At 39.0% G+C, this 25,146-nt stretch overlaps 4 protein-coding genes across 4 annotated transcripts; 2 read left to right on the forward strand and 2 right to left on the reverse strand.

Moving 5' to 3' along the window:
• Positions 1-683: 683 nt before the first annotated feature.
• On the forward strand, positions 684-2,691 carry GCK72_017492 (uncharacterized protein; the record flags this gene model as incomplete). Its single annotated transcript, XM_053732114.1, has 3 exons — positions 684-873; positions 1,841-1,924; positions 2,549-2,691. 3 exons carry the CDS (start codon positions 684-686, stop codon positions 2,689-2,691), a joined length of 417 nt encoding a protein of 138 aa, XP_053581027.1.
• Positions 2,436-3,251, reverse strand: GCK72_017493 (uncharacterized protein; the record flags this gene model as incomplete). Its single annotated transcript, XM_053732115.1, has 2 exons — positions 2,436-2,876; positions 3,108-3,251. 2 exons carry the CDS (start codon positions 3,249-3,251, stop codon positions 2,436-2,438), a joined length of 585 nt encoding a protein of 194 aa, XP_053581028.1.
• Positions 3,252-22,051: 18,800 nt separating this feature from the next.
• On the forward strand, positions 22,052-23,211 carry GCK72_017494 (uncharacterized protein; the record flags this gene model as incomplete). Its single annotated transcript, XM_003102314.2, has 3 exons — positions 22,052-22,112; positions 22,625-22,750; positions 23,027-23,211. The coding sequence occupies 3 exons, from the start codon at positions 22,052-22,054 to the stop codon at positions 23,209-23,211; spliced, it is 372 nt and encodes a 123-aa protein (XP_003102362.2).
• A 132-nt stretch (positions 23,212-23,343) lies between these two features.
• On the reverse strand, positions 23,344-24,710 carry GCK72_017495 (uncharacterized protein; the record flags this gene model as incomplete). The annotated part of the gene is made up of 3 exons (XM_003102312.2): positions 23,344-23,495; positions 23,550-23,830; positions 24,364-24,710. 3 exons carry the CDS (start codon positions 24,708-24,710, stop codon positions 23,344-23,346), a joined length of 780 nt encoding a protein of 259 aa, XP_003102360.2.
• Positions 24,711-25,146: the final 436 nt, after the last annotated feature.

A 25,146-nucleotide genomic window follows, 5' to 3' on the forward strand; every position in this document is an offset into this window, starting at 1 on the left:
CTTAAATGACACGTTTTTGGTCACTATGATTCGTTGTAGATAGAATTTACCCGAATTTCAAATTATACCTAATCATAACATTTTTACAGCAAAATGAAATTTTTCCAAAGATACATAGTCAATAAAATAATTGAGTCCCAGAGTCTTATACGCGTTCAATTCAAGCAAAATCCTACAATCCGCTTACTACTGACATGAATCATCTAGAAGAGATTTTATCAGAAAAATAGAAGCTTTAGAAGAAGATATCCTTATCTGTTCACAATTTTGTTGGTTTTTAGATTCAGTGTAGGGGAATGCTATAGCATCAGACCAATTTTAAACCGTAAGACCTGTGATAGAGGCGCACCAGCTAGCCAGAGTTTAGAGCATCCGACCTCGGCTGTTTTCAAAGATATTAAAATGTTTTCAACTGAAGAAATATTCTATGATTGTTAAGCTATAATTTGTCAGTTTAAAGCTTTTCGATATTTCTTTTGGGAACCGAGATATACCACTGTGAACAGGTACCGCTAGGTGCGCCTCTATTACAGATTTTACGGTAATTTCAAAATAAATTTTACTGGTTTCTAGAGTCATACAAGATATCTCTCCTACCATCTCAATTTATGTTTCCTCAACCACTTCCTTCCTTTTTCAAATCGTTATTTTCTAACCTTGAAACCCGCAGCCTTATTTTCAGAATGGACGTATTCACCGTGTTGACACCCATAATCGTAATCGCCTTTCTGTTATTTCTCACTCTCCGCCTAATCATCAAATACTGCAAACCGTCGTCGTCGGCCGTTGTCTCCTCTTCTTCGACAGACACTGAGGCACCCGATTTCACACGTGTCGCCAATCATCTGTTCGTCTCAAACACTCCACACACTTGTATGTTGTTGCCCAATCGGAATTTGAGGGAGTGGGAGAGTGATTGATGAGAAAAAGAAATTGAACTGTGAGAAATTGAAAGCTATCCTTTGTGTTCGAATGTATCCCAATAGTAGTTGTAGCATTTTGATCGGGAGAGGAAAAAGTATTGAAAGAATAGAATGAGAAGAGGAAAATGAACGGAATCCGCTGACACTTGTTGACATATATCATGATGATTTATTTTTCAAGTTTGTCGAATCCCAGCTTTGAAACTTTTCAAACATCAGTTTCCTTTTCAAATTCGAAAGCCTTCGATTACTAACCTTCAATATTTTGTGGATGTTTTGAAAACCAAACAACTTTTAGGATCTTATCCGTTTGTTTTGAAAAAAGAAACGCCGAGAGGTCACAGAAGCAGATGGTGGAAATTGTTTCTGAGATACATATATTTGAATTCTACCGTAACCCGGAAAGCGTGTTGTTATGAATTGGGCTTCATGGACAACAGCACTGAAAGGGATTTCAGAAATTTGGGAATATGTTTCAAAACATGTAGAAAAATATGGAAATTCCTATGATAATAATTAAAAACTCAGAGAAACGTTCTATCCACATATTTTCTTGAAGTTCATCATTAGCACAAAAACGAAAAAAAAATAGACCACATTTTGCTGAAAATTCGCATCTTGGGAATTTTTTCGGGGTTTTTAGGTATTATCGTAGGAACGTTCATATTCCCCAAAATGTCGAAATCCACCTTTGAATAAAGATAAACGTTAGATGATTCAAAAGGAACTGTTTTGCGGGAGTTACTCACTTTGAGCACACATCCACATGCTTTTGCTGATATGCCTGAACATTATAAAATTTTAAAGAATTGCTGTAAATAATTCAGCCATAGGTTTGTAATAACCGACTTGGAATCTGTAAATTGTGTGTGACTGTTCGTTTATAGACCGTACTGATCCAAGATCTTCAATTTCAGACAGTCGAATCTATGTTGACGAAGCAGCGAATGTGAGAAGTGTCACGATCACACGAATTTCTCCGCCCGGTCAGCATATTGTCGGTTAGTTCCACTTTTATTACTTTTTTTCATTGTTTGCTCAACACATTTTATATCATAACATCACTCGTTTTATTATGGTCAGAAAAACGTTAAAAACAAAAAATACAATGTTTTGGGGGGAATGAGAAATCCGTCAGAGAGAACGATGAGTTGAGAAGATTTGGGGAGGGTGGGGACTATGTACATCAAAATAGTTAGGGGGCGGAGCAAAAATACATGGGCACATAAAGCAAGAAATTGAATGGGAAGAGCAAGGGGGAGGTGTGGCCCGTGTGTAGATTTATGGTAGGATTGAGAGGAGAGAGAAGAGAAATGATGTTTGTAGTTGAAGAAGCGGAAAACTCGAAATGTAAACTTGAGGTCGTTTGGATTGACCCGAGAAAAGAAACGAGAAGGGAAATAGGAAAGATGATTAAAGAAAGAAAAGTAAGAAGTGATTGTAAAGCGAGTAACATAAAAAGAACAACGGCTTAAACTTAACAGGGATCATTTTTAAGGGGGAGTTCAGGCTTTATGCATGTCCATTAGGAACTGGACGGAGCAAGAGCTGACTTGCATTAATTGTGGCACTACTAGGGTAACCACCGGTTGGGTCTGGGACGGAATAGTCATATGGGTATTCAGCTGTCTGGATGAAAAGTGGTTGGTTGATTGGCTTGTGCTCATCTGCCGACATCGGAGGAGAATTCATCAGTGGAGCTGGGCTGGCCATTGTGCTAGTTGATGCGGTTACGGTAATGGTTGGCTCTCCGAGATACGGAATGTAGTTCATCGGGAGATGGTACATGGTGTAGGATCCTTCTGGGGAGAACTGACAGTATGACCCATACGATGAGTTTGAGCTGGAGCTGTGAGATGAGGATCCAGAATCAAAGATAGTGGATATAGCTGGAAGTGGGTCGAGTGTGGTTGCCTTTGGCGAGTGTCGCTTTCTGGATCTTGCGGTGGTTTTCTGAAAGAGCTTATTGTAATAAGAGTAGACTTTTGTGTTTAATGAAGCAAGAATAAGTCATTCTTTTGAAGAAAGGGACAGATGTTCTTGTCAAGGACTTTCTCTCTCGCGGGGGTCGCACTTGTTGTACATTGCGCATAAACGATTAATTGGCTATTGTTGTACCTCTCTTCCTCTTCCAATTATGTGCCCCGTATTATTTCTATTACCCCAACCAAGAATATCACATACCATTTTGAGCGAAGCATGAACTGGTGCTGATGAGGTGCTGCTGATCTTCTGATATTTGTTTGGTGGCTCTCGGAGAGAGGTTGGCACCCAATGATGCATTGATGATGTAGATGTTGAGGTGACTGCGGACGGTCCGGATTTCATTTTATTCTGAAGATTAAAAAGGTGAAAGTGGCTGCGGAGAAGTGAGAAGAAGAAGATTTAGAAGGACATAGAAATTAATGAATGTATATGTAGAAGAAGAGAAAATGAGACTGTACAACAAAAAATAAGAGAATGAGAGAGGATGGCAGCAAAAACGAAGACGAAGAAGCATCAAAATGGAGAAGCATCTTCTCCCGAGAAAAGACCAAAAGACAGGTTCTTTTCGCTTTTTTTTGATGGAGAGACTGATTGATAACCATTTTAGAAGACAAAATGTGAGAAACTGAAAAAGAATTACACTTGTTGCAATGTAGAGAAAAGTCAAAAAACTAAGAAGAAGAGGTGGAACGGCGGAGAAGTCGAGAGTACAGTAGTGAAAGGGAAAATACTGATGAGAAAGACTGAAAAAAGGAAAATGAGTGAGAAAAATAATAAAGAACTCTGATTGTGAGTTTTTTATTTTTCAGTCTGACTTAGGGGGTATTCAATAAAAGAATAAGTTTAAAGGATCTGTGCGTGGAGCTTCAGAACGTTGCTCCAGTCAGAGAACAAACTCAAAAAGAAGATTTTCAGAATGTTTCGTTTAATAAATAAGAAAAAGAACAGGCTTTTATGTCTCGAACAGATATTTAGGGAGTTCTCTGACACAGCCACTCTTTTCGAAATGACTTGAAGAAGTAATGGGCTAGTAGAGGAATAGGTGTCGGCCGGTTTCCCTTCTTCTATACGTATAATTGCTTTCTCCTTGCTTGTCACCAACCGATTGTCGTCGTCGTCGCCCCCCGACGCTTCAGTCATTGAAGAAAAAAACGAGGCAAAAATGAATGAGGCGAATGGTTTCGAGACTGACTAGCGATACAGAGGCATACAGACACACACGGCTACTAATACTAGTAGTTAGTTTGTCTTCTGTATGAGTAGTTGAAGGTTATCTAGGAGTGAAAAAAAAGGGGAAAGGGGGAAGAAAAAGGCGAAAGGGTGTACAGATGGCAGGTGGTACTCCTGATGGGTTGGCGTGTATATTTGTGTGTGTGCCCTTTTGTGTACATGGAGGAGGGGGGGGGGGGGGAGGAGAAAAGGAGAAGGAGGGTCAGGTCATCAGAACATGAAATAACAGACTGATGTTGCCAGGGGATACGTTGCTCTAAATAAGATGGTAATTGGAGGTTGAGTCAGGGGAACGCTTGTTGTCACTGGTATTCTCGTAAGTCTGCTGTAGCTGTCGTAAAATTGCTACAGATACCTAAGAGCACCTAATTGACAGACTGTAGATAAGATCTACAAATAATAATACTCGTAACCGAGGTCAAGCAATGGCTTTTATAGATAAGGAGTGTGGGATATGGATAGGAATTCCAAAAGAGCAAACATTATACCTCGAGATTCTTGATACCTATACACTGAAATCCTTGAGGATCTTGAAGATTCTGGAACCTCGGTGAGCAGAGCCATTTCAAGTTTAGGCCTAACAGTATAAAAACATGGTTAGCAGTTTTTAGAATCTAGAGTGTTTTTGTACAGTAAAATACTTCGAGAAGTACATCCCAAAGATTTTAAGCTCTTTTGGAGATACTATAAAATCTGAGATCTGAGGAGAGTTGGCTTGGGCTACTGTAGCTTAGAAAAGTCTAGATCCTAGGTCTTGCGGGTTCACGAGAAATCAGAAGACCTGCAAACCACTCTTGCCCTTATTCCTTCGCCTTCGGCCTCAAAAAAAGGAAATGAGGTATTGGACTTCCACCCCCCGAAGGACGGATAAAGACGTATTCATCTGCGTAGCATTATAATAATAAAACGTCTGTCACACACTGTGTCTCTATCTGTCCGATTGCGCGCACCATCCGCACCCAACAGCCAGGCAGCAGGCATGTCTCTCATCTCACAAAGATGCCTGACAGTGTGTATAAGTGTATGTGTGGCGGTTAGTGTTAGGTCGGGATGAAAACGAAACGCATCGCTTGTCGCTCGCGCAAAAGCCGGCAGGCAACACTCCTTCCTTCTTCCCCATACTATCCCAATCCAATACAACCGTTCTTCTTCTTCTTCAAGAGAGAGATGGAAACGGTGTCGGCGCCTCCGATGAAGAAAACGAGGCGCCCGCGCACTTTTGTTCGTTTTGTTCTGAGGAGAGACAGTGATTTTTTGTGTTGTTCATTTATTGTCGGTGTGTTACTGCTGCGCGCAGATCCGACTAGCTGATAAGACGGTGCGGGAGAAGGAGGTGATAAGAAGGAAAAGCAAAAAAAGAAATAGACACATTAAGAAGAAGGAGAAGAATCTCTGGAGTGTCGGAGAATGATGGAAAAGGTGATAAGAATTTATATGCAATTAATTGGTGAATGAATAATTGACTTGAGAATTTAAGAATAGAGAAGCATCTAGGAGATCAAAGGATACAGTATAAATTTCAATAGTCCCACATAATCTAAGAAGTTCTTAACAAAACAGATAGATCAGATATCTGTTAGAGCTTGATCACGAAATGCTCCAAAAACTAATTATCCAATTTTTCATATTGCTTCCTTCTGTATCATTAAGTATACCAACGAAGGCACACTTGCAGAAAAGGAACATCGAACTGATAACAAAGATGACACATTTGTGTATAGAAAAACGAGAAAAATTATTATTTGCACCAACCACCGGCAGCAAAATGGCTAGTATACGAGTCAACTAGTTCTAGGTTATATAGGCGATAAGTTTACACACTTTACAGTATTTGTAACAGTAACATGACAATAGACACATCTGCATTCTTTTTCGAAAAAAAAAGAGAAAGAAGCAGACGTATATAGATGGTAAAGAAGAAGTAGGAGAACGTCGAACATTCGCTTGTTCGCACAATGTATGTTTGATTTGATGAATACATTATTATGCAATCGAGAAGAAGAAGAAGAAGGAGGAGACAAGCCACATCGAGAACGACGAATCTAGACACGCTTCTTCTCTTTTTTAATTCTTCATTCAGTAATAGCAACGCTCTCACCTCCTTCTCCCGCTATAACAACGATGGCCGGGCGCTCGGAAGGGCGCGCACACCGGACACACAAAAGTTTTATGGTATTACTCGGAGAGACAGGGCGCCCCCTCCGATGAAAATGTGTCGATGAGTCGTCATTTTGGCGGAGAATAGAAGATGGTTTAATAGAGGGCAAGCAACACCCTAGAAATCACCCTCGTTCTGCCGAAGGACGCTTTCAGAAGACACCTGGGAGACCCACACAGAAGATACGGCGTGGGAAATGAATGGTGCAGTTGGATTGGAAAACGTTAGAAATGGGAAGAAAGAAAAAGTTGAATAGACAGAACGTTTTTGTTTTGAGACTGTTGTTTTCAAGGTTATTTGTCATGGCAGAGATGACTAACTGACTCGTTCCGATTTGTATCAAATTGTATATATGTTGAAACAGAGAAAAAGTTGTCGGAAAATCAAAAACCTCTCCGATCTTTTTGGTTAGTTATCATGGCGCATGATCAACGTGTCAACAAACAGTACTAATAGTTGTCGGAAACTCTGTCCGCTTATCAATGACCTCATCTTTTATTTCAAGAAATGGTTCAGATTTCTTTTGATGTCTAGAAGCTAGTCCAAGCACTTGGTTGTTCAAAAAGCGCTGAGAGGACTACCTAATACCGGAACGGGGGAGGGGGCTCAATGGGCCCTAGGGGAGACGGTGAGATGTTGTTGCATTTGGTGACAATAGGCGAATGACCTATACTAATAAAAAGTGACGTATCTCATTGGGATACAGTGTGAACTACACCCCAGAGGATTAATGCTCGATGAGCACTGAACCTTTTTGGTTCCCATGGTGAGCGCTTAGAAGTAAAAAGGCTCTATCCAGCTGAGCCATTATCCTAATGAGCGAGTCGGGTCACTTAGTTACCATGAATTCTGTGAAGCTCTCAAGTATACAATAGGTAAAAACTAAACTCGGACGTGAAGGATAGAAATTAGGATTTGGACAATTATATTTTCTCAGAAATCCCGGAAAAATATTTCATTTTTCCCATTGGCTTGAGGCCTCATTACCTAGTAGTTATTGGACCTTGAATCACACTCAGTAGCCTTTGATGGGAGTGTCATTACGTTGACATATAATAGACATGTAAATAAAGAAAATAGTTCCATGAGAAATGACAAAAAGTGTCTCTTCCATTCAGTTACGCTTATCAACTTTCCTCCTTTCATGATTCTTTCTCTCAAACATTATGTACATTCAAACATTTTCTCCCGTATGATAACAGAGGAGGAGGTTGGTTAGTGGACACTAACTACCAAAAAGATGCAATTGACAAATAACTATGCGACACTGGCGGGCGGCTGGTGGTGTTTTGTAGTTATCTGTTCTTCTCTTTCCAACACCCTCAGCTGACATTTCGAACAAAATTGGGCAAAAAGGGAAGAGAGGAAGAAAGTGTACTTATACTGGTCTCATCGAGGAATGAAGAAGGTTTTCTCTCATTTTCTAGAATACAAATTTGTGTGAAAACGAAATGAAGAGAAAGAGTCTGTTTGGGGGAGGAAGGAACACACAAACATTGAGAATGCAATGCCTGACATATTTACACATAAAAGGTATACTACACATGCCTATATATGTCAACACGGCTGGTAGTTCAAGAATTGAGTTCTTGAGATGATAGTGGGATTAGATTAGATAGACTTACTGTAGGGTGTTATTAGGATTCTGATCGTCAGGTCTACTGTCGAAAAAATAAAGTTTCGACAAGGATTTTCAAAAAAAATTTCGCGCGCTGAAACGCGCAAGCGCATAAAGTTCTGGGCGGAGCTTAAACTGCAAGCGGCGCGGTTCTTAATTTGGAAAAAACAACTGGAATTAGAACCGCGCCGCTTATTTAAGCTTGCAGTTTAAGCTCCGCCCAGAACTTTATGCGCTTGCGCGTTTCAGCGCGCGAAATTTTTTTTGAAAATCCTTGTCGAAACTTTATTTTTTCGACAGTAGGAGGAAATTAGGTGAATATGAAGATATTGGTGAGAATGGCAAAGTGTGAAGGCGTTCAGTCTAGATCAAAATCCCAGGTATGTCTACAGTACCTGCTTACAGTAGGAAAACCACTTTGCTACCTCTTCAATGCGCCCCACTAGGATTTCACATTTACCCTCTCCCACCTTATCAAAAAGGTTATAAAAAAGAACAAGAAGTGGTTGGCGGGTGATGAATGAGATGATCGGTTTGTGTTATGTTATTGATGGCCAACCTCACAGACAACAGAGAAAACAGAAAAGAGAATACCGGGGGCGACGCAACGCGATTTGCAAAAAGGTCAAGTTCTTCTTCTCGCTTTTTTCGCCCCTGGTCTCTCTCCGACACAAGCTTATTGGAAAGGAGAAAAAGGAGAAGGAACGGTCGTTCTTCTTCGTATTCTACTTTTGGAGAAGAAGGAGAAGGATAGAATGTAAATCAGTATTCGATTTAAATAGGAAGCGAAAAGGGATATGAAGAAGTGAATGTCATTGGGTGGACTGAGAAAAAATGAAAAGAGAATAGCGAGGATGAACATCTGGTGTGGAGATTATGTCTATTGGGGTCCGTGCGCGAAAAGCAGGCGGTTGGCAAGAGAACCAAGAGAAAAGTGAAGGTCAACCACACAATTTATTGGGATCAGAAGAAAGGAGAGCCGTGAAGAGCATGGAAAATTGAGAAGACTTGAGAAGACAGCCTTCGGTAAAAACGGGTAGTTAATCTAGAGGTTTCCGGAACATCTGGATAGGTTTTGGAGGGCATGAGAGCGCATCCATTTAATAGGAGGTCTGATGTTCATAAGGCTAGAGAATGTGATTTTTTGCTTCTAAAACAGATTAGACTATAAAATCTGAGAGTTTGAAGTTAGTCTTTTGAGAGTTTCAACCAGATTCTGGAATTTCAGTTATCTCAATCAGTAGGTTGAGTTCTAGAATGCAAAGTGTACTAAACTGGAATCTAGGTTTTCACTGGAAACTCAATATCTCACCTTCCACGTCTAGAGACTTGGAGACCTTCTTGTGAACCTAGCTCTTAGAGGAAGAATCTGTTCGTAACAAATGTGAGGTGACCTACCGTAACCCGAAACCTAGATGTTCAGTTTCTCCAATCTCACTATAGGACTACATTCAAAACCTAATGAAACGATTTTCAATCTCTTACACTCTAATAAGACAAAACCGAAAGCTCTTTTCTTTCTGACGATTTGTATGTGTAGGTGACACTGCCGATTGTACCAATAAACATTTGAGCGCTCTCTCAATTCTCTCTGTACGCTTTGCCTCCTCGCGCAATAGAGGTGATCTGGGTGAGAGGGAGAAAGGCCTGTGTGAAGAATAAGTGAATGGGTCGGATAGTGTGTCATTTTCTATCCCTCCCCGGCTGTTGTCCTCCCCTCATTTCCTCCGTTGTCGAATGATGGCATGCCGCGTTGCGTCACTGTAAAAAAGGTCAGACTTCTTGGGTTCGGGTGGCTCGGAAACAACGGAGAAAAATGAGAACGAGGGTCCGTTGTGAGAAATGAATATGGGAGAAGAAAAGAGAATGAAGTAGTAGAAGAAGAAGAAGAGCTTGACGAACGGGGTGCGTTGACCATAAGCAATAAACAAAGTGTGAGAGTGTATGAGCAAAAAAATGTGAGAAGAATTTTAATACATATGGCTCATATTCTTTCGAGTGACCTTAAGAATGGATATAAGATCCTTGATCTTAAATTTCAAAGAAAATGTTTTGGATTACAAACTTTAGAAACAGAGAGAATAAGAGCTAGACGTGTGAATACTGTAGTAATTGGAGCCGTTCAGAACTTTAGGTTTGGGAATTTCATTGGAGAAAAACCTGAATAATGTGTAAAACCTTACTATAAACACATGACTTTGGAAATTTTGAGAGCTTTGATCACCACCCTTCTGATTATATAGAGCCCAGAAGATAATCAGCTGTTTTCATATATTTTTCAGAATAAGTCTGGTTTCGAAATGGTTGGAGCGTGGTAGTTGGGGGCCTGAGGGGGAGAGAGTTTCGATTATAAATGCAATACAAAACGGCGCGGAAAAGTTCACTGCGTCTCTTCGTCTCATATACTCACTAGCACCTTCTCTCATTCCTTTTTTTTGTTCTTTCTGGTGAGGGCGCTCGCGCGCCGCGTCGTCGGTACCTCATTTGCCTCCATCGTCTTCTCCTTTTTTATTCTCATTCTTCCATCATTTCATTCAAAACAAACACCCTTGAATTGGAAGTTATATATGTAGAATGTGATGTAGGTATAAGAAGGAAAGCAACCAAGGGGGCGACCTAGTAACGAAACATATGTGCGCTCCAAAAGAAAAAAAACGAAGGTGGATGTGAAAATAAGGAGCTGCTGGAATGGTGGAAAATTGATGCAGGTGCTACATACCTTTTCACTGATTATTTTGTCAAAGGCAACCGGGAGCGCATATACACACATAAACACACACGCTGAGCAACCGAGCACAGAGGAAGAGAGGACAAACAATGAACTAACCGGGTGGTGTGTGTTACCCCTACCAACCAAAAAATTGGAACGTGGAAATTGATGGGAGTGCTCCGAAGGGAGGATGAAGACGACGGCTGATGTTTGTGTTTGTTTTCAACTACTCGGCAACTTTTTGCCACATCTTTCTCCCCAAATCGGAAAAGGCGGTACTGGTTTTCGAAGTGGGCAGGAAATGAGTTGGTCATGAGGAGTGGTAATGGCTTTTTTGATTTTTCGAACAGATGCTCAAAAGAGAAGTTATGAGGAAACTAAACTATGCGAGGCGTGCCTGGATATGAAGGGTAAGCTAAGAAAAGCAACCTTCCCATTGTATCGTTTTAGACCCGTGAAGCAGATCAAGACACTGATAAAGGTGTCAAGTAACAATTAGGTAGATCACGATCAGATGTCTTATTCAGTAATAGAATATTAACAGAATCGCGGTCTCGGAACATAAAACTCGAGTTTAGAAAGTTGTGTTTTCAAATTGGAATCTCATGCGTTTACCCTTCAGCTCTAATCTTCACACACTACAACATCCTACCGTAGTACATCTCATGCATCAGATTTGATAGCAATTGTAACCACAAACTCTGAAGATGTAGAAAACCGAAATAAATAGAAATCGAATGGATCATGAGATATGTCGAAATAAAAAGAAGTGGTCATGTGTAGTAGAGATGAGGACGAAATTGGAGAAAATGAATGGGAGAAAAGATGAAAAAAGACCTTGACTGGAGACTAACCTGTCGGAACTTGTAAACTTTTTGTGAGATTGGCAGCAGGAGACGATCAAGATTTGAGAAACAATTAGAACATCAACGGTCGCTCGAAGAATAAGTGGAACACCCACATAAGGATAGTTTGATAAATTGTTTACTGAGATGTTTACTGAGATGCGGAAGGTATCACAGTTATTGGAACTATAATTACTCTTAACATAGGCCTACTTTGATAAATAATCCTCAGATCAAAAATTTCATGTCGTCCCAAAAATTAGCTAATCTTCAGGAGTCCTGATTTGGCTTACAAGTAATGAAAATGATTCAGATGCCCCCCGCAGGTTTACAAGTTCAAAAATTCTCTAGAAGCGTCTAGCTAACAATCGAATCCAGCATGAAGCATGACGAAGTAGTCGTAGAAGTATAGAAGGTTTTGATACGTACTCTACTCTCGTAAAGATTGTCGACACACACTTAGCATTCAAAGAATCAAGACGCAATGAAATGGCAGAAGAATAAATAAGCGAGAACGACGAACACCGGCTGTGGTTTCTCTCTCTTGGAGGGGTGGTCTAATCGGGGTGGCGAGTGGGAGAAGAAGAAGACGGGAGAAAGGAGAAAAGAGATGCAATATGTCTCCCCTTTACCACCGAAGAACATACAAATACACACATGCCCATCAAGGGTCAATCCTTCCCGTCCCTTCTACTAGCTTTCACATTATAAATGATGATGATGTACTGGAAAAGAACTACTTGTTGACACCCCAAGAAATGAGTTGAATGTGTATGCTTGTGCACTTGCATTCACTTTGACTCCCTCCTCCTGCTCCAATTCAAGTTTGCTCCTTGGAACTTTTCGGAAGCGCAAAGCGCAAAAAACGATGATTCTTTTGCGGAAGGCCGCAGAGAGATTCCAGCACAGGAGCAACCAACTAACAGGCCAGACAAGAGCAGCTGAGCCACAAAACTGAACATTATTGTGTTTGTTTTTTAGTGTATGTGTGCTCTTTTTCACTCTTCCGATCGTCTCGGAAAATATTCATTTATTGACACGTACGCGCGATTCGAAACAGAGTGAAAACTGTTTTACCGAGGAGTCAAGAATGGACAAAGTTGGAATAGATTGGAGGCCATGGTAGGGCGTGGCCAAAACTCTGATTAGTAGAGCCTTGGTTCACTTTTTGGAATAAAGAGAAGCATAGTTAAAAGGCAAAGACTGATTAGGAAAGGCCATGAAGTCAGTTTGGAGTTATGGGACATTACCTATATCTTTGGAAAGCTGAGAAAACGCTGATTCCGAATATATACTCAGTTTTTGCCCTCGAAGCCTAGTATTCGAGAAAAACAAGGTCAAAAATACGAAAATAGAGAGTTATTACCTGATACGCGAAACTTTTTTGCAATTTTTGCTGGTGAATGATTTGACATTTGCCCTTATTTTTCTTGAAATGTAAGGCATCGAGGCCAAAATACTGAATATGTATATTTGGAATCAGCGTTTTCTCAGTTTTCGAATGATATAGGTCACGTCCCATAACCCCAAACGGACTCCATGACCTTCCCTAGTAAGTTAGATTGTCTAAAAATTAATCTTGCTGAAATACTGTGGAATGTTGCGTAAATAATTGGATCTTATGAGGATTAGTTACAATTATTCACAATATTTAGTTGCAGTCAAGAAAGTGATGTGTTTCTAGATACTGAGCCAGACAGTCAGAAATCATAATAGTACGAAAAGGGGTGACTGAAGAGAGTCGTAAGCTGACAGTTAACCTCTATCATCTCTTTCAAATACACAGTAGATGAGGGAGATCGGATGCTCAATAACAGAGAGACAAATACCTTTCTCTCCTTCTCTTTTTATCGGGTGTGTGCAACGAGGAAAGGGCAAACAAAACAAGAAGAAAAGCGATCCGCGAGAAAGTGACCACTAAGCAGATTAGGCTCTTTCCTCCCATAAGTGTATTGAATGGCTGTTCCACTGTTCATAACATGCATCCAAATTAGTTGAAACATGAAGAGAGAGAAGCATTCTTCTTTTTCAAAGAGCATGTTGACTGCTCTCTGGCTCTCGTTCGCCCCCACCATTAATTATCAATTCCATATGCAAATTGGGAAATCTCTCTTTCTCTCGAAAGAGCTTCTTCTTCATTTCATTCCAATTCATTCGAACCTAGTGGGGCATAATGCAAAGTTCTAAAGATATATCAAAACTAAAACTCTAAAAGAATAAGGGTCAGATAGATGGATGGTGTTAATAAAGTAAAAGAAGAAGAAATGGCGGAAGAAGAAAAACGAAGAACAGCGAGAAGAATGAAGGAAAAAAAGGAGAAAGTGGATGAGATTATCGTGAGAGTGGAACTTTTCGTGTTGAGAATTTGTCTCCTTTCGCCACTTTTTCCCAGAACTTTTTTACCTAAATAATGGAAAAAATTAGAATGCTATTCAGTAAAATATCTGAAAGCCATTCTTTTTGAAATTTCTGTTTTTCTTCTTCGCCATCTAAGTAAAATGAATCTAAACCAACAAAGTTAGAATAAAAGTGTCTGGAGGTTTCAGCTTTCAGGAAACACCCACAGATTGTGAAAGGAAGAAAAAAGCAACAGATTGCGTGGCTAATGTTATTGGGTTGCAAGTTATAATAATGTCTCTGCTCGGTTGAGAAGGCGGTAAAATTCATATTTTATTGGAATTGTATGGTTCTGAGAACTTCAGATATTTCTGGAACACTTTCCTATGCTAGTTATTAGGGAATAACGGGAATAGTGACAGCTCGAAATTTTAAATTTGAATTTGGCATCTGAATTTTGAAAACAGAGGTTGTGAGATAAATGTAACTATGATAGAAGGGCCAAAATATTCTTTGATTCACAATGTTAAAATTTGCTTATCTGAAGAGCTACAGTATACCAAAAGTGATATTTCCAAATGAGCTTTTTTGTTGTTGTGAATGTTGACAAGGGACGTTGATAGTGCCAGGTACGCCGACACCCAAAAATAAATGTACCCTAGAATCTAATTTCATTCTCTTCTCACTCTGAAATTTCAGAAAGAGAGAAGACAAATAACAGCGTGTGTTGAAAACAAGGCGAAAATCTCGAATGTGAAAGTTGTATAAAGGGAATTTGGAAAAGGTGATAGACAATGTGTTTCTTTAATTGCGCCCGTCACACGCTATCTATGCGTCCACATCTTTTTCATTTCTAATATGTCTCCTCGTTTTGTCGAGAAAAACGACAACGGTTTCGATCGTTCGTCGCCTCATTCATTCGTCCATTTTTCTTATTCCTAACAGAGTCAAAAAGGGACGAAAGGCCACCCATCACAGCCGTTTCACTCAAATTTATCTACACGCGATTATTGTTGTGTCGATTGGGGTGTTTCCAATGAGTAGAAGAAAAGGGGAAAAACGAGGACGCGTCACACCGCCAACATCATCACATTCGTATTAATTGTGATGAGATGAGCACACATACATTCCACGCGCATCTGCTATTTCTTGGTCTCTTCCCGATTCTTGGATTCAGTTGAACTACCATCAGTTTGAGGAGAAAAATGAGTTGTAGAGATCTCGGAGGATCAAGGTTTCTCACTGAGACCACTGCGAAATGGATGCACTGCAAATCTGGAGGATCTAGGCACTTGAAATGTTCACTTTGAAGTTCTGAAGACGGAAAAGTTCGTTAGAAGCAAAGAAAATGAAAGTTAGAGCACTAAGAACTTGGACTTGAGTTTCGAATTTCTATTATAACTCGGCGAATGAATTTTTTTGGATTCTGTAGAGCATATTTAGCTTAAGATCTTCTGAAACCTCAAGCGACTTTAGAAAAACAACAATGAAAAACAACAATTTCCGGGCTCAAAGTCAGTTTTTCAGCATTTAAAACCAAAATTTCGTACAAAATTTGAAGTTTTCACGAGATTTAGGTTCAAAATATTCATTTTCTCTTTCGAGACAAAAATCTGGTTCGTTTTGATGAAATGAGTTTTAGCCTTGAAAAATGCCATTTTCACAGTCAAAAAATGAGTTTTTCAAAAAAAAAAAAGCGTTTTTCTATTTTCAGCAATTTTGGAGCGCTTTTGTATCATTAAATCTGAACCGATTACAGTCAATTTTGAGCAATTTCAAACGACCATAGACTGAGGCTGTAAAGAGGCTGTAAAACGGTTCAGTTTTCTAAAACTGAGATATTTTGAATTACAGTAACCCATGAGTAGACGTACCCAGAAACAAATAGATCCATGGAATACTCTTTTTGTGTCTCTGAATTTTCAATATTCTCACGTCTGGTCTGACTGCTCTGTTATCCCAGCAGAAACTGAAAAAGTCTGACAAAAAGAGACCGGAAAAACAAAAAGTGCACACACTTTCTTCCACACTGTGTGTCCTTCGTTCCTCTTCTTTTTCCCATTCTATTCACAGCAAGAATACATATATATGCGTCTGTTTTTGATGCCAAAACGACACAAGGCGAACGGAGAATAAGGAGAATAAAAACCGAACAAAGTGAGAATAGGAAAAAATGAAAATGAAAATAAGGAATATGGGTGAAGAAAATGGGGAATAGACGGGGATGAAAAGAAGGAAAAGAAAGGACTACGTGTTCTTGACAATAGGTTGCAGTATGGAGAAAACGAGAAGAAGAAGAAAGATTCTTTCTGCAAGTATTTCCATGTCTCTTGGTCACACATGAGAAAACTTAAGGACAAAGATGAAAGAAAGAGAAAACTAAGAAGAAGTAAAAAGTGTTGATCATTCTGAATATGATATGAGTTGAATGGGTGAGAAGAGACAACTCTGATCAACATCCTGGCGTTTGAGCTTTGAAGAATTGGAACTGGAAATAAGGAACTAATGAATCGAGTCTCGAAATTCGAGAAAACAATTTTCGAATTACTAGAAAAGATTGTGGGGTAGCGTAGTTCTCCGGAATGTCAAACAGAATCTAGATCAAAAAAGTCTAGGATTTGTTTCTGTTTTTGACATTGGAAAGGCAGAGTTTTGAGCACACATGGGAATCTGAGTATGAATGAAGTGGACGACACGTGATAAATATGGTGATCAGTGTTCCCAATTCAAAATGTGTAGCTCTACAGTGAATCTTTTTAGAAATACTCGCAACATCTTTTTCAATTTTTCTAAAAGCGGAAAAAGAAAAAGTTGCACACGCATAAGTCAGTCGGGTCTCCACATCTTCCACACAAACATCATCACTTCTTTTCCGGTCATTCGTTTTGGAAAAAGAGTTGAAAAAAGAGCAGATATCAAAAAAGACGAATAGCCATCCCCCTTTTTTCTTCACTCTTCCAGTTCGCTCTGCTTGAGATATCATTAGGACTCACGTTTCATAGATTATGTAAAAAGGAGCCTAGCATGAATCAAAATGAACACAATGATTTCCTGACCAATGGCATTGCCTACTGCAGCTGTCACAAATAAAAATTTGATGAATGCCAAAAAATTTGCATATCAGACGCCAGTATGTACAACCAGAACACATAAGATTGTGTTAATTTCAAGGACGGAATAATGAGTTAATAGCTCATCAACTACGGTAGTTTAGAGTTTTCAAACTGACTTTGAGAATTTAAAACATGCATTGAAACCGTAGAAACTTGTGTCTCGAAGACGATGTCAAAAGTCAGCCTACCAAAAACAAGTTGAAAGAAGCGATAAAAAGGAACATTTGAGACATGAATAGACACATACATACTACATTAGGCTGATTGCCACGCGTTTTGGCTCCGAGAGCACCCAAAACGTAAGAGGGGGCACGAGGAGTGGAGCGGATAAATTTGAATGTGTCTTGACTTCAAAGGAAGATAAATCGTGAATTGTTGTTGAGGAAGATGGAAGAAGGAGAAGAAGAGCTTAGTCTTCTTACCCGCATATAAAATGTATAATAGTCCGTGAGGGAAGGGGCAGATGGTTGGATAGTGGTTGGTGGTGGTTGCTTTTCAAAAGTGGTCAAGGAAACATCCTTCATTTAGTTTTGGACCTCCCGATGAGTTGAGAAAAAGAAAAAGAAATAATGCAAGAAAGCAGTAGATGGAGCGGAGAAGTAGAAGGAGCAGTGGTGAATGGAAATTGGAGCAACCCGAAGGAAGGCGAGGAGAAGAAGGACGGAGAAGAGCGACGGGTTAATTGTGAAAATTAGATGATGGATTTGAATGCGGTGTATGTTGAAGGCACTTGGCAGAAATAAGAGTGAAACCAAAATGAGACTGGACACGGAGGAGGGGAGCACCATTCGAATATGAATTGAGGCTATTTTAGTGGGTGGGGAGAGGAGATCGAATCGAACACCATTGTCAATTGAGATGACGTCAAGAGAGAGGGGTGTAGGGGTCACCAGATGGAGAGTGATAGGTTTATGAAGGACGGACTTTGCAGCTAAAGGGACATACTTCGTGTTGAGAAAGGGGCAAGAGCCTGAGACTGTAAAGTGTGACCTGAGGTGTTTATTGATGTTCAAAAAGACTTTTGAGTGTAACATGGCAGAGGTTAGATAAGAGTAATGATATCACTGGCATAGGTCATTTCTAATCAAGTGAAAGGGATCTAAAATCAGAACCAAACGTAAACATCAAATTGCCTGTAATTTTCTGAAACAGGAATTATAAGGAGTGCTAATGGAGTGAAAAAAGAACATACTATAACAAGCCGTTTTCAAGTTACTGTAAGAGCTTATGTAGACAGTTTTTGACTCATAAAATGCTCGAATGCATTTGGAGGTGTTTAATTAACCGACGGGTATCTATGATACTGTAAAACCTGTAATAGAGGTGCACCGGCTTCAAGAGTTTGGAACATCCTATCGTGACAGTCATTAAAAATATGAAAATGTTTTCAACTGAAGAAATACTCTATGAATACTAAACTATATTTTGTTAGTTTGCAGCTTTTTGGTATTTCTTTTGGGAACCGAGATATATCGCCGCGAACATGCACCGCTGGGTGTTTCAAGGAACACCATAAGGTCCATTTCGTTCTAGAAGGGAATCCAGTAGCGGAAAGTGACGTTTTCAGAAAGCAAAGAATGAAAAAATGTTGGGAGATATATGAAGTGTGTGAAAATTTGTTGAACATTGGAAGGATTTTCTAATAAATATAATGTGGGCGAACCACATGATAGTGATGAAAGATTGATATTGACTTGATCTCAATCTTAGCCATGACAGAAATCTCTTTGCAGTTCACATTTTGTATTTTACATCTTCTCCATAGTGAAAACACATAAGAGAAAAGATCAGGAACCTCGTGTTCGTTGCTTTTTTGAGATTAGCAAGATATTGGAATACGAATTGCTGATCTAAATGTTTGAATAGGTGTTAGATGGAAGCCCTTTCCTCCGAAAAACGTCAGATGTTTTCCAATTTCATAATGCTAATAATCTGTTAGTGTTTCATCATTGAAAACATCGGAGGCCTATGAGAACTAGGAACAAGATATATTTGATATGAAAGAAAAGATTGAGATGATTCGAACATCTGTAGTGGTCTCTTTCTCAAAATCAAAGTGGTCGTAACTTTCAACATGTGCCAAATTGCAACCACTCAAAACGAGGAGGAGGAAGAACTCTCGTCCAAATCTCTCAGCTGATCACTTCTAAGCTCTCGTTCCTTTTCGAAGAAGCAATACATTGAAATCCTAATAGGCACATGAGCACAAATGCACACACATACAAATCACTTTTGCACCAACAATCTCTTTATTCTCAATAACACCTGTCATATGTTGATAGCCCATTCCAACTAATTTTAGGGAAAATTTTAGGGGGGAAGAGGAAGAAGAGGAAAACATTGGGTAAATGACCTTTGATTTTGTTACCTTCTATTGTTAAGCTTATTTTGCAGAATTTTCGAAAAAAAAACGGATAGAAGGAAATCACATGACTATAGAATAAGGACACAAAGAGTGATATTCTCAAAGTCTAGAAATCTAGAAAATTGAAAGGAGAAATGATGTTTTGAACCTTACGAATAAAGACAACTATCTTGAAACATACGAATTCATAAAAATTCAGCTAAAGGCAGTAGAAAAATGTGAATTATCAATGACTGATAAGCCTAACTGATAACAAAACAATGTCAACTCTCTTAACAACGTAGGTTCTCTGTGTAGAACCCCCACATGAATACTATTCTTATTATGTGTTTGAATTATTGGTTTAGGATACATGCGTTAATTTGGACGAGGCTAAGAATTCAAAAACTTTTAAAAAGAGCATAGATGAATTCCTAGAGTTACTGGCAAGCAACAATTCATACTGAATGAATTCAAACTAAAAAATTTGGAGTTATTGGGGACTGTAATAAGTACTTGTATATTTCAAACTGTCTCATTTTCCACTTGAAACCGTTTATCGTCTAACAAGGGAAGTCTTCGGAGACGCATCTTTCAAACGATCTATAAATTTGATCAGAGGTATTTTCGACTACGGGGAGTCCATTTCTGCAGTCAAAACCGGCTGAATGTCTCTGTGATCCGAGTTATGAGCTCTCAAACTTTTCATTTTTTCCAGGTTTTTTATATGGAGTTCCAAATCGGTTGCATGTACGCCCCCTTCCAAATGTGCCCCCAGCGGTTCACCTGTGCTCGTACGTTGAAAAATGAAAACAGCTTTGCGTATACTATTTTCCGGGTAGGTATGCTATGTGAAAAAGCTTAAGCATATGAAAAGTTTGAAAGCTCATAACTCGGCTCACAGAGACATTAAACAGGTTTTTACTACAGAAATGGATTTCTGGTAGTCGAAAGTACCTACAACCGATATATAGATTATTTAAAAGTCGCGCCTCCGAAAACTTCCCTTGTAAAATCAAGCCTCTGTCATTTCGCAACTTTCATCAGGACAAGGTTGCAAGTGAACTTTGAAATGATGAAAGAACTAGTTCTTTTTGCTTTTTTCTGTCTCCTTTCCTTCTTAAAAGGAAACATGTGCAATTTGACAAACGACGACTTCACACTGCCGAAACGAGGGGGCTTTTTAGTTTTGAAGAAAATGAGGACAGTGAAGAAAAAGGAGAGTATTACGGGGAGCACAAAGATAATCCTTCAATTTCAAATAGTGTCAAACTACTACTACCACCGGTGTTGGAACAAGAAAACCCTCGAAAGACCAAGAAATGACACGTGTGTGCCGTATGTTCTATTGGTAGGCGAGCGGGGGCTCTTTGGGTGTCATAAAATTAAACAGAGAAAGACAGAAAAAAGATTGAGATGAAGGGGGTAAAATATTTGGAAGCCGAGCAGTAGTGATTAGGTACAAAGAGAAAAAAATGATCCTACGCATTCAAGTAGAAAATATTTCAAGAGGCCTGACTTTTCTTTCTAACTAATCAAGAGAAGAAGTTCATTTGCCCAAGAAAGATTTACATAGCACTTTTTCATTATGAGAATGAAAATATGAGTGCAAAATAAAAGTATGTTTTTCAAAAATGCATATTTGTCCAGTAAGACTCAAATTATATTGAAAAATAAAAAGTTGGATGATCATTAAACTTTTTGAAAAAAGAAGTGTGTGTTTCATTATTCTTTCTGAAAAAGCTAGAAGAATCTCTCAATTCGGCACACCCTTCCTACTGCAACTCTTATTCCCAAAATAGGGGCCCAGGAACATTCAACACCTTTTTGAATTTTTTTCGTTTTCTTCCAATCTTCAAAATTTAAACCAACCTGTCAGATGAAAAGAGAACACGCGCTCCTTTATATTTTGTGTTGAGAGTCCATGTGTGGCTCCAAAAAAGAGCAATGTGGGAAAAATGGAAGGGAGAAAATGGAAAAAGAGGGGAATGTCCGCAAGGCGACCCCATTGTGTCAGGAAAAGGGAAGGTCCTAGATGAATATTTCATGTTTTGAAATCCGCTCCCTTTTCCGCGTAAATACATGACTCTTTCTTCCTTTTCTTCTTCTTATTTCTTCTTCTGGTAGAAGTGAAGTCATGATGAAATCTCGTTTTTGTTCATTTCATTCCATCGCCCTTTTTCCATTCTCGTCAGTATTCTGTTTGCAATGATGAACCCCTTGGGAGCAGTATCCATGTACTTGGGAAGGACGGGTGTAGGTTTTGAAATAAACATGGAACATTTGCAGAAATGTATAGACGGGGTGAAAGATAGAGATGAAATGAGTCGTTTTGAGATGTGTGTCCTGGCAAGTGTCAGATGTCACACGACAAATGGAAATGCCAATATGACGTGGTAGGAAACAATGGAGTTCCACTGAACATGGAATATGGAATTAGGATGTTTTCGGCAAGTGTCTGGTTGGGAACATGGTTGCTAGGGTAACTGTCTTTTGCTGTCTTTCGAGGAATCCAAGCTTTCAGTGATGTTAGTTTCAGTTCGCTCCATAGTTGTCCGGAATCCGGATTCCGCATTCCAAATTTTGAAAATTTTATTCCGGTTCCAGATTTCGGAGTCCGATTTTTAGAGTTTCCGGTTTCAGGAATCCGGTAGTTACAATTTTTAATGTTTTTTAGTTTACAAGACGGTTTTGATCCTAAAAAGTAGTTTCAAACTTTATTTATCATTAAAACACTCGAAAAAATGACTTGGTCTTGCAAATTTATCAAATCATTCGGAATTGCGGATGCCGAAATTCCGGAGTATCGGATTCCGGAAAGTGAAAAGTCTCACTCCGTACAACTATGGTAGGCTTGTCAAAAAAAAAAACGAAATATCTAGAATTAGTTGTACTGATCATCTACCTCCTGTAATGTTTTCAAGTTTACGCGGCACCTTTCCTTATTTGAAAAAGACAACAACAAAAAATGAACGTCAAATTGGGCTGCAAAAAGAATATCTTTCTTTCAAATCCCGAGTTATTACACTATTCAACATTTGCCCATGCATTAACCTATCCGCTACTAATCCAAATTCAATTTCCTTTTCTACCTTGAACTACGAAATACATAAATCTCATTTGGAGAGATCAAAACTAGAATTAACAAACTAGAATGTATATTTCACTTCAAAAGAGCTTATTTTATCCGTTCGCCTTAGTAAACATGACATTAAAATGAGATGAAATTGAAAGCAAATGTGAAAAGAAAACGAGTGTGTTTTCAGTTAAGAGGCAAGCGGGTCACAAAGAAAAAGAAATGGAAACATTCATGATATGTAATACACAAAAAACACTTCGTGGGAAACTTAAACTTTGCAGGGTACGTCTTGGATCCGGCTGCGTTGATGTCACTTCATAGACATCATCAACAACCGCCGACGTATGAGGATTCGATCAAATCTCACTCACCTCCAAAGTACGACATGACTCCAGCTACAACTAATTGTGAGTGCGAAAGGATCATTGACATATTCATGCAGATTCTTCTTGAGAATCAGAATTCTGAAGAACAACTAGAAAATGATCAACAACTATCAGACTCGGATAACAAAAGTTTTCTTGTTTTCTGTTTAGAAATAAGAAGATCTGTTTAGAAATAAGAAGACTAATATCAGTTAGAATTTTGTGACTGTCCTCATTAGGTTAATTTTTCGGTTTTTGAGAAGTTTTAACCATGTGTCTCTTAAAATGTAACTATATAAAACAAACATTTGTTTCCAGCAACTTCGCACAATTCAATGGAGCTCCCTACCAGTAGTGCGACCACTGCCAGAATCGAAGGAACTCGTATCGAATCTCCACGTAGCACTCCAATCCTTCTCCATACTCGCTCCATGTCAGACTCATGCCTTTCACCATCTGCGGATCTGAACGAAGAGGAAGAAGGACGGAAGAGTGCAAGATAAACTCAGAGAACAATATGTTCATTACGTGAAAACAAAGAGAATCTACAAAGAGAATACCCATACAATCAACTATCAGATCAGAATGTAAAAATACAAATAAATATATTTTTGTAAATAAGAATATTTTTGGTCTCAATGTTCAACCATTGAGTACTCATCACGACGATCTTTTCGGCAGAATCGAATGCACATATATATTATTGTGCAGATTAAAGTTGCGAGAACAACAAGTACAAGTCCTGCAAGGGTAAGGAGGACCCATTCAGGAAGTGGCCAATTCCAGACTGAAAAAGTTAAAGTGTTTCGAAAGTGTTTCGAAATAACTGAGAATAACTTACGTTTATCCATTTTCTCTTCTTTCAACACATGCTTGTACTGTTTTGTCATCCACTCCAAACCTTCTCGATATTGCATTTTTTTGAAGAACACCTCTCCTTGTTCAGAAATTTTCCGAATCACCGAATCATCAACTCTGATCGAAGAACCAACAGAAGTATATACAACTTGATCACGAGCTGACAGAAATATCACCAGATCGTCGTCACACTGACCGCGGTTCTGCCGATCTCTGATGACGTCAGCAAATATTTTGGCTGCGCGAAGAACTGATTCACGAGATCTGAAAAGTATGATGTTAGTGGAGGAGACTTATTCAGGTTGACGGAATATTTGGTTTGAAAGCTCTAAAGTTTCCGTAGTAGCTTCATTATTTCTTCTAAAGGGAGACTGCGGTATTGCAAAAATCAAGATTTTTGATATGAATCGACTCAGAATTTTGTAGAAAAGAGAAAAATCTCCTGGAACTGGGTCCGAAAATTAGTCTAAAGCGAGTGATGAGGCCTCAAAGTGTCAAAAAGGGTCTCTTGCATGCAATTTCTTCATTATATTTTAACGTAAAATTCTCTTTACGTTGACGTTTAGAGAAAAAATGTGAAAATTGAACGGCGAGAGAATTTTACGTTAAAATATAATGAAACAATTCCATGCGAGAGACCCTTTTTTGACACTTTGAGGCTTCATAACTCGCTTTAGACTAATTTTCGGACCCAGCTCCAAGAGAATTTTTTCTTTTCTACAAAATTCTGAGACGATTCATATCAAAAATCTCGATTTTTGGAATATCGCATTCCCCCTTTAAAGTAAATATCTTACGTTTCGTTATTATCCAAATGCATCTTTTCCACGACTGCAATGGAGATTGTGTATCCTCTGGGCGGAGATTTCAAACACATTGATTGTTGTAAGCATGAGCAATTGGTCTCACCACGAACGTACAGCAACTCTTTCTCCATGAACTGCTCCTCTTGAACTGTCTCATTTTCACTGCTCTTTTTTCTCGCAACAATGTTATTCGGATCACAGAAAAATGATGGTTTAATTTGTCCACACAGTTCTGATTGTGTCATTGAATCGGGATATGTGTATGGAGTATAATCAGGAAATCCACTATAGACAAACCCATGGAACGTGGCAGTTAGAAGGATGAATTGAAGTAGCATTCTAGAAAAAGAAGACGATTAGAACGGAAATAGATTCGAGAGAAAAATGAATGCAGAAAAATTGAAAAAGTAAGAATCAAAGGGATGAGTCATTCATATAAAAATGAATATTTCTCTTTTCCCTCTCCTCTTTCAAAAATGTATCGATGATGGTTTGTTGTATGCTTATCAGTCAACGCGATCCTTGTATTTGTACTTCAAAAACGCTTTTGTTGTGCTTAGAGTGAGAGGAAAAAGAAGAAGAAGAAGAAGAAGCAATGTGTGGGAAGTGGTTATCGATTCGACTGATTTGAGAGAAGATGAATCACATCTTATTTGAAAAAACTGCACCGGAAATCAAAATCAGAAAATAATTTTCATTGCTTGATAACCGAAGAGGAGTCGGTACTTGATTCATGAAGAGCTGACGGGACAATTGGAGAGGTTGAGGAGCTGC

This window comes from Caenorhabditis remanei, chromosome V (assembly GCF_010183535.1).
Source record: "Caenorhabditis remanei strain PX506 chromosome V, whole genome shotgun sequence".
NCBI lineage: Eukaryota > Metazoa > Nematoda > Chromadorea > Rhabditida > Rhabditidae > Caenorhabditis > Caenorhabditis remanei.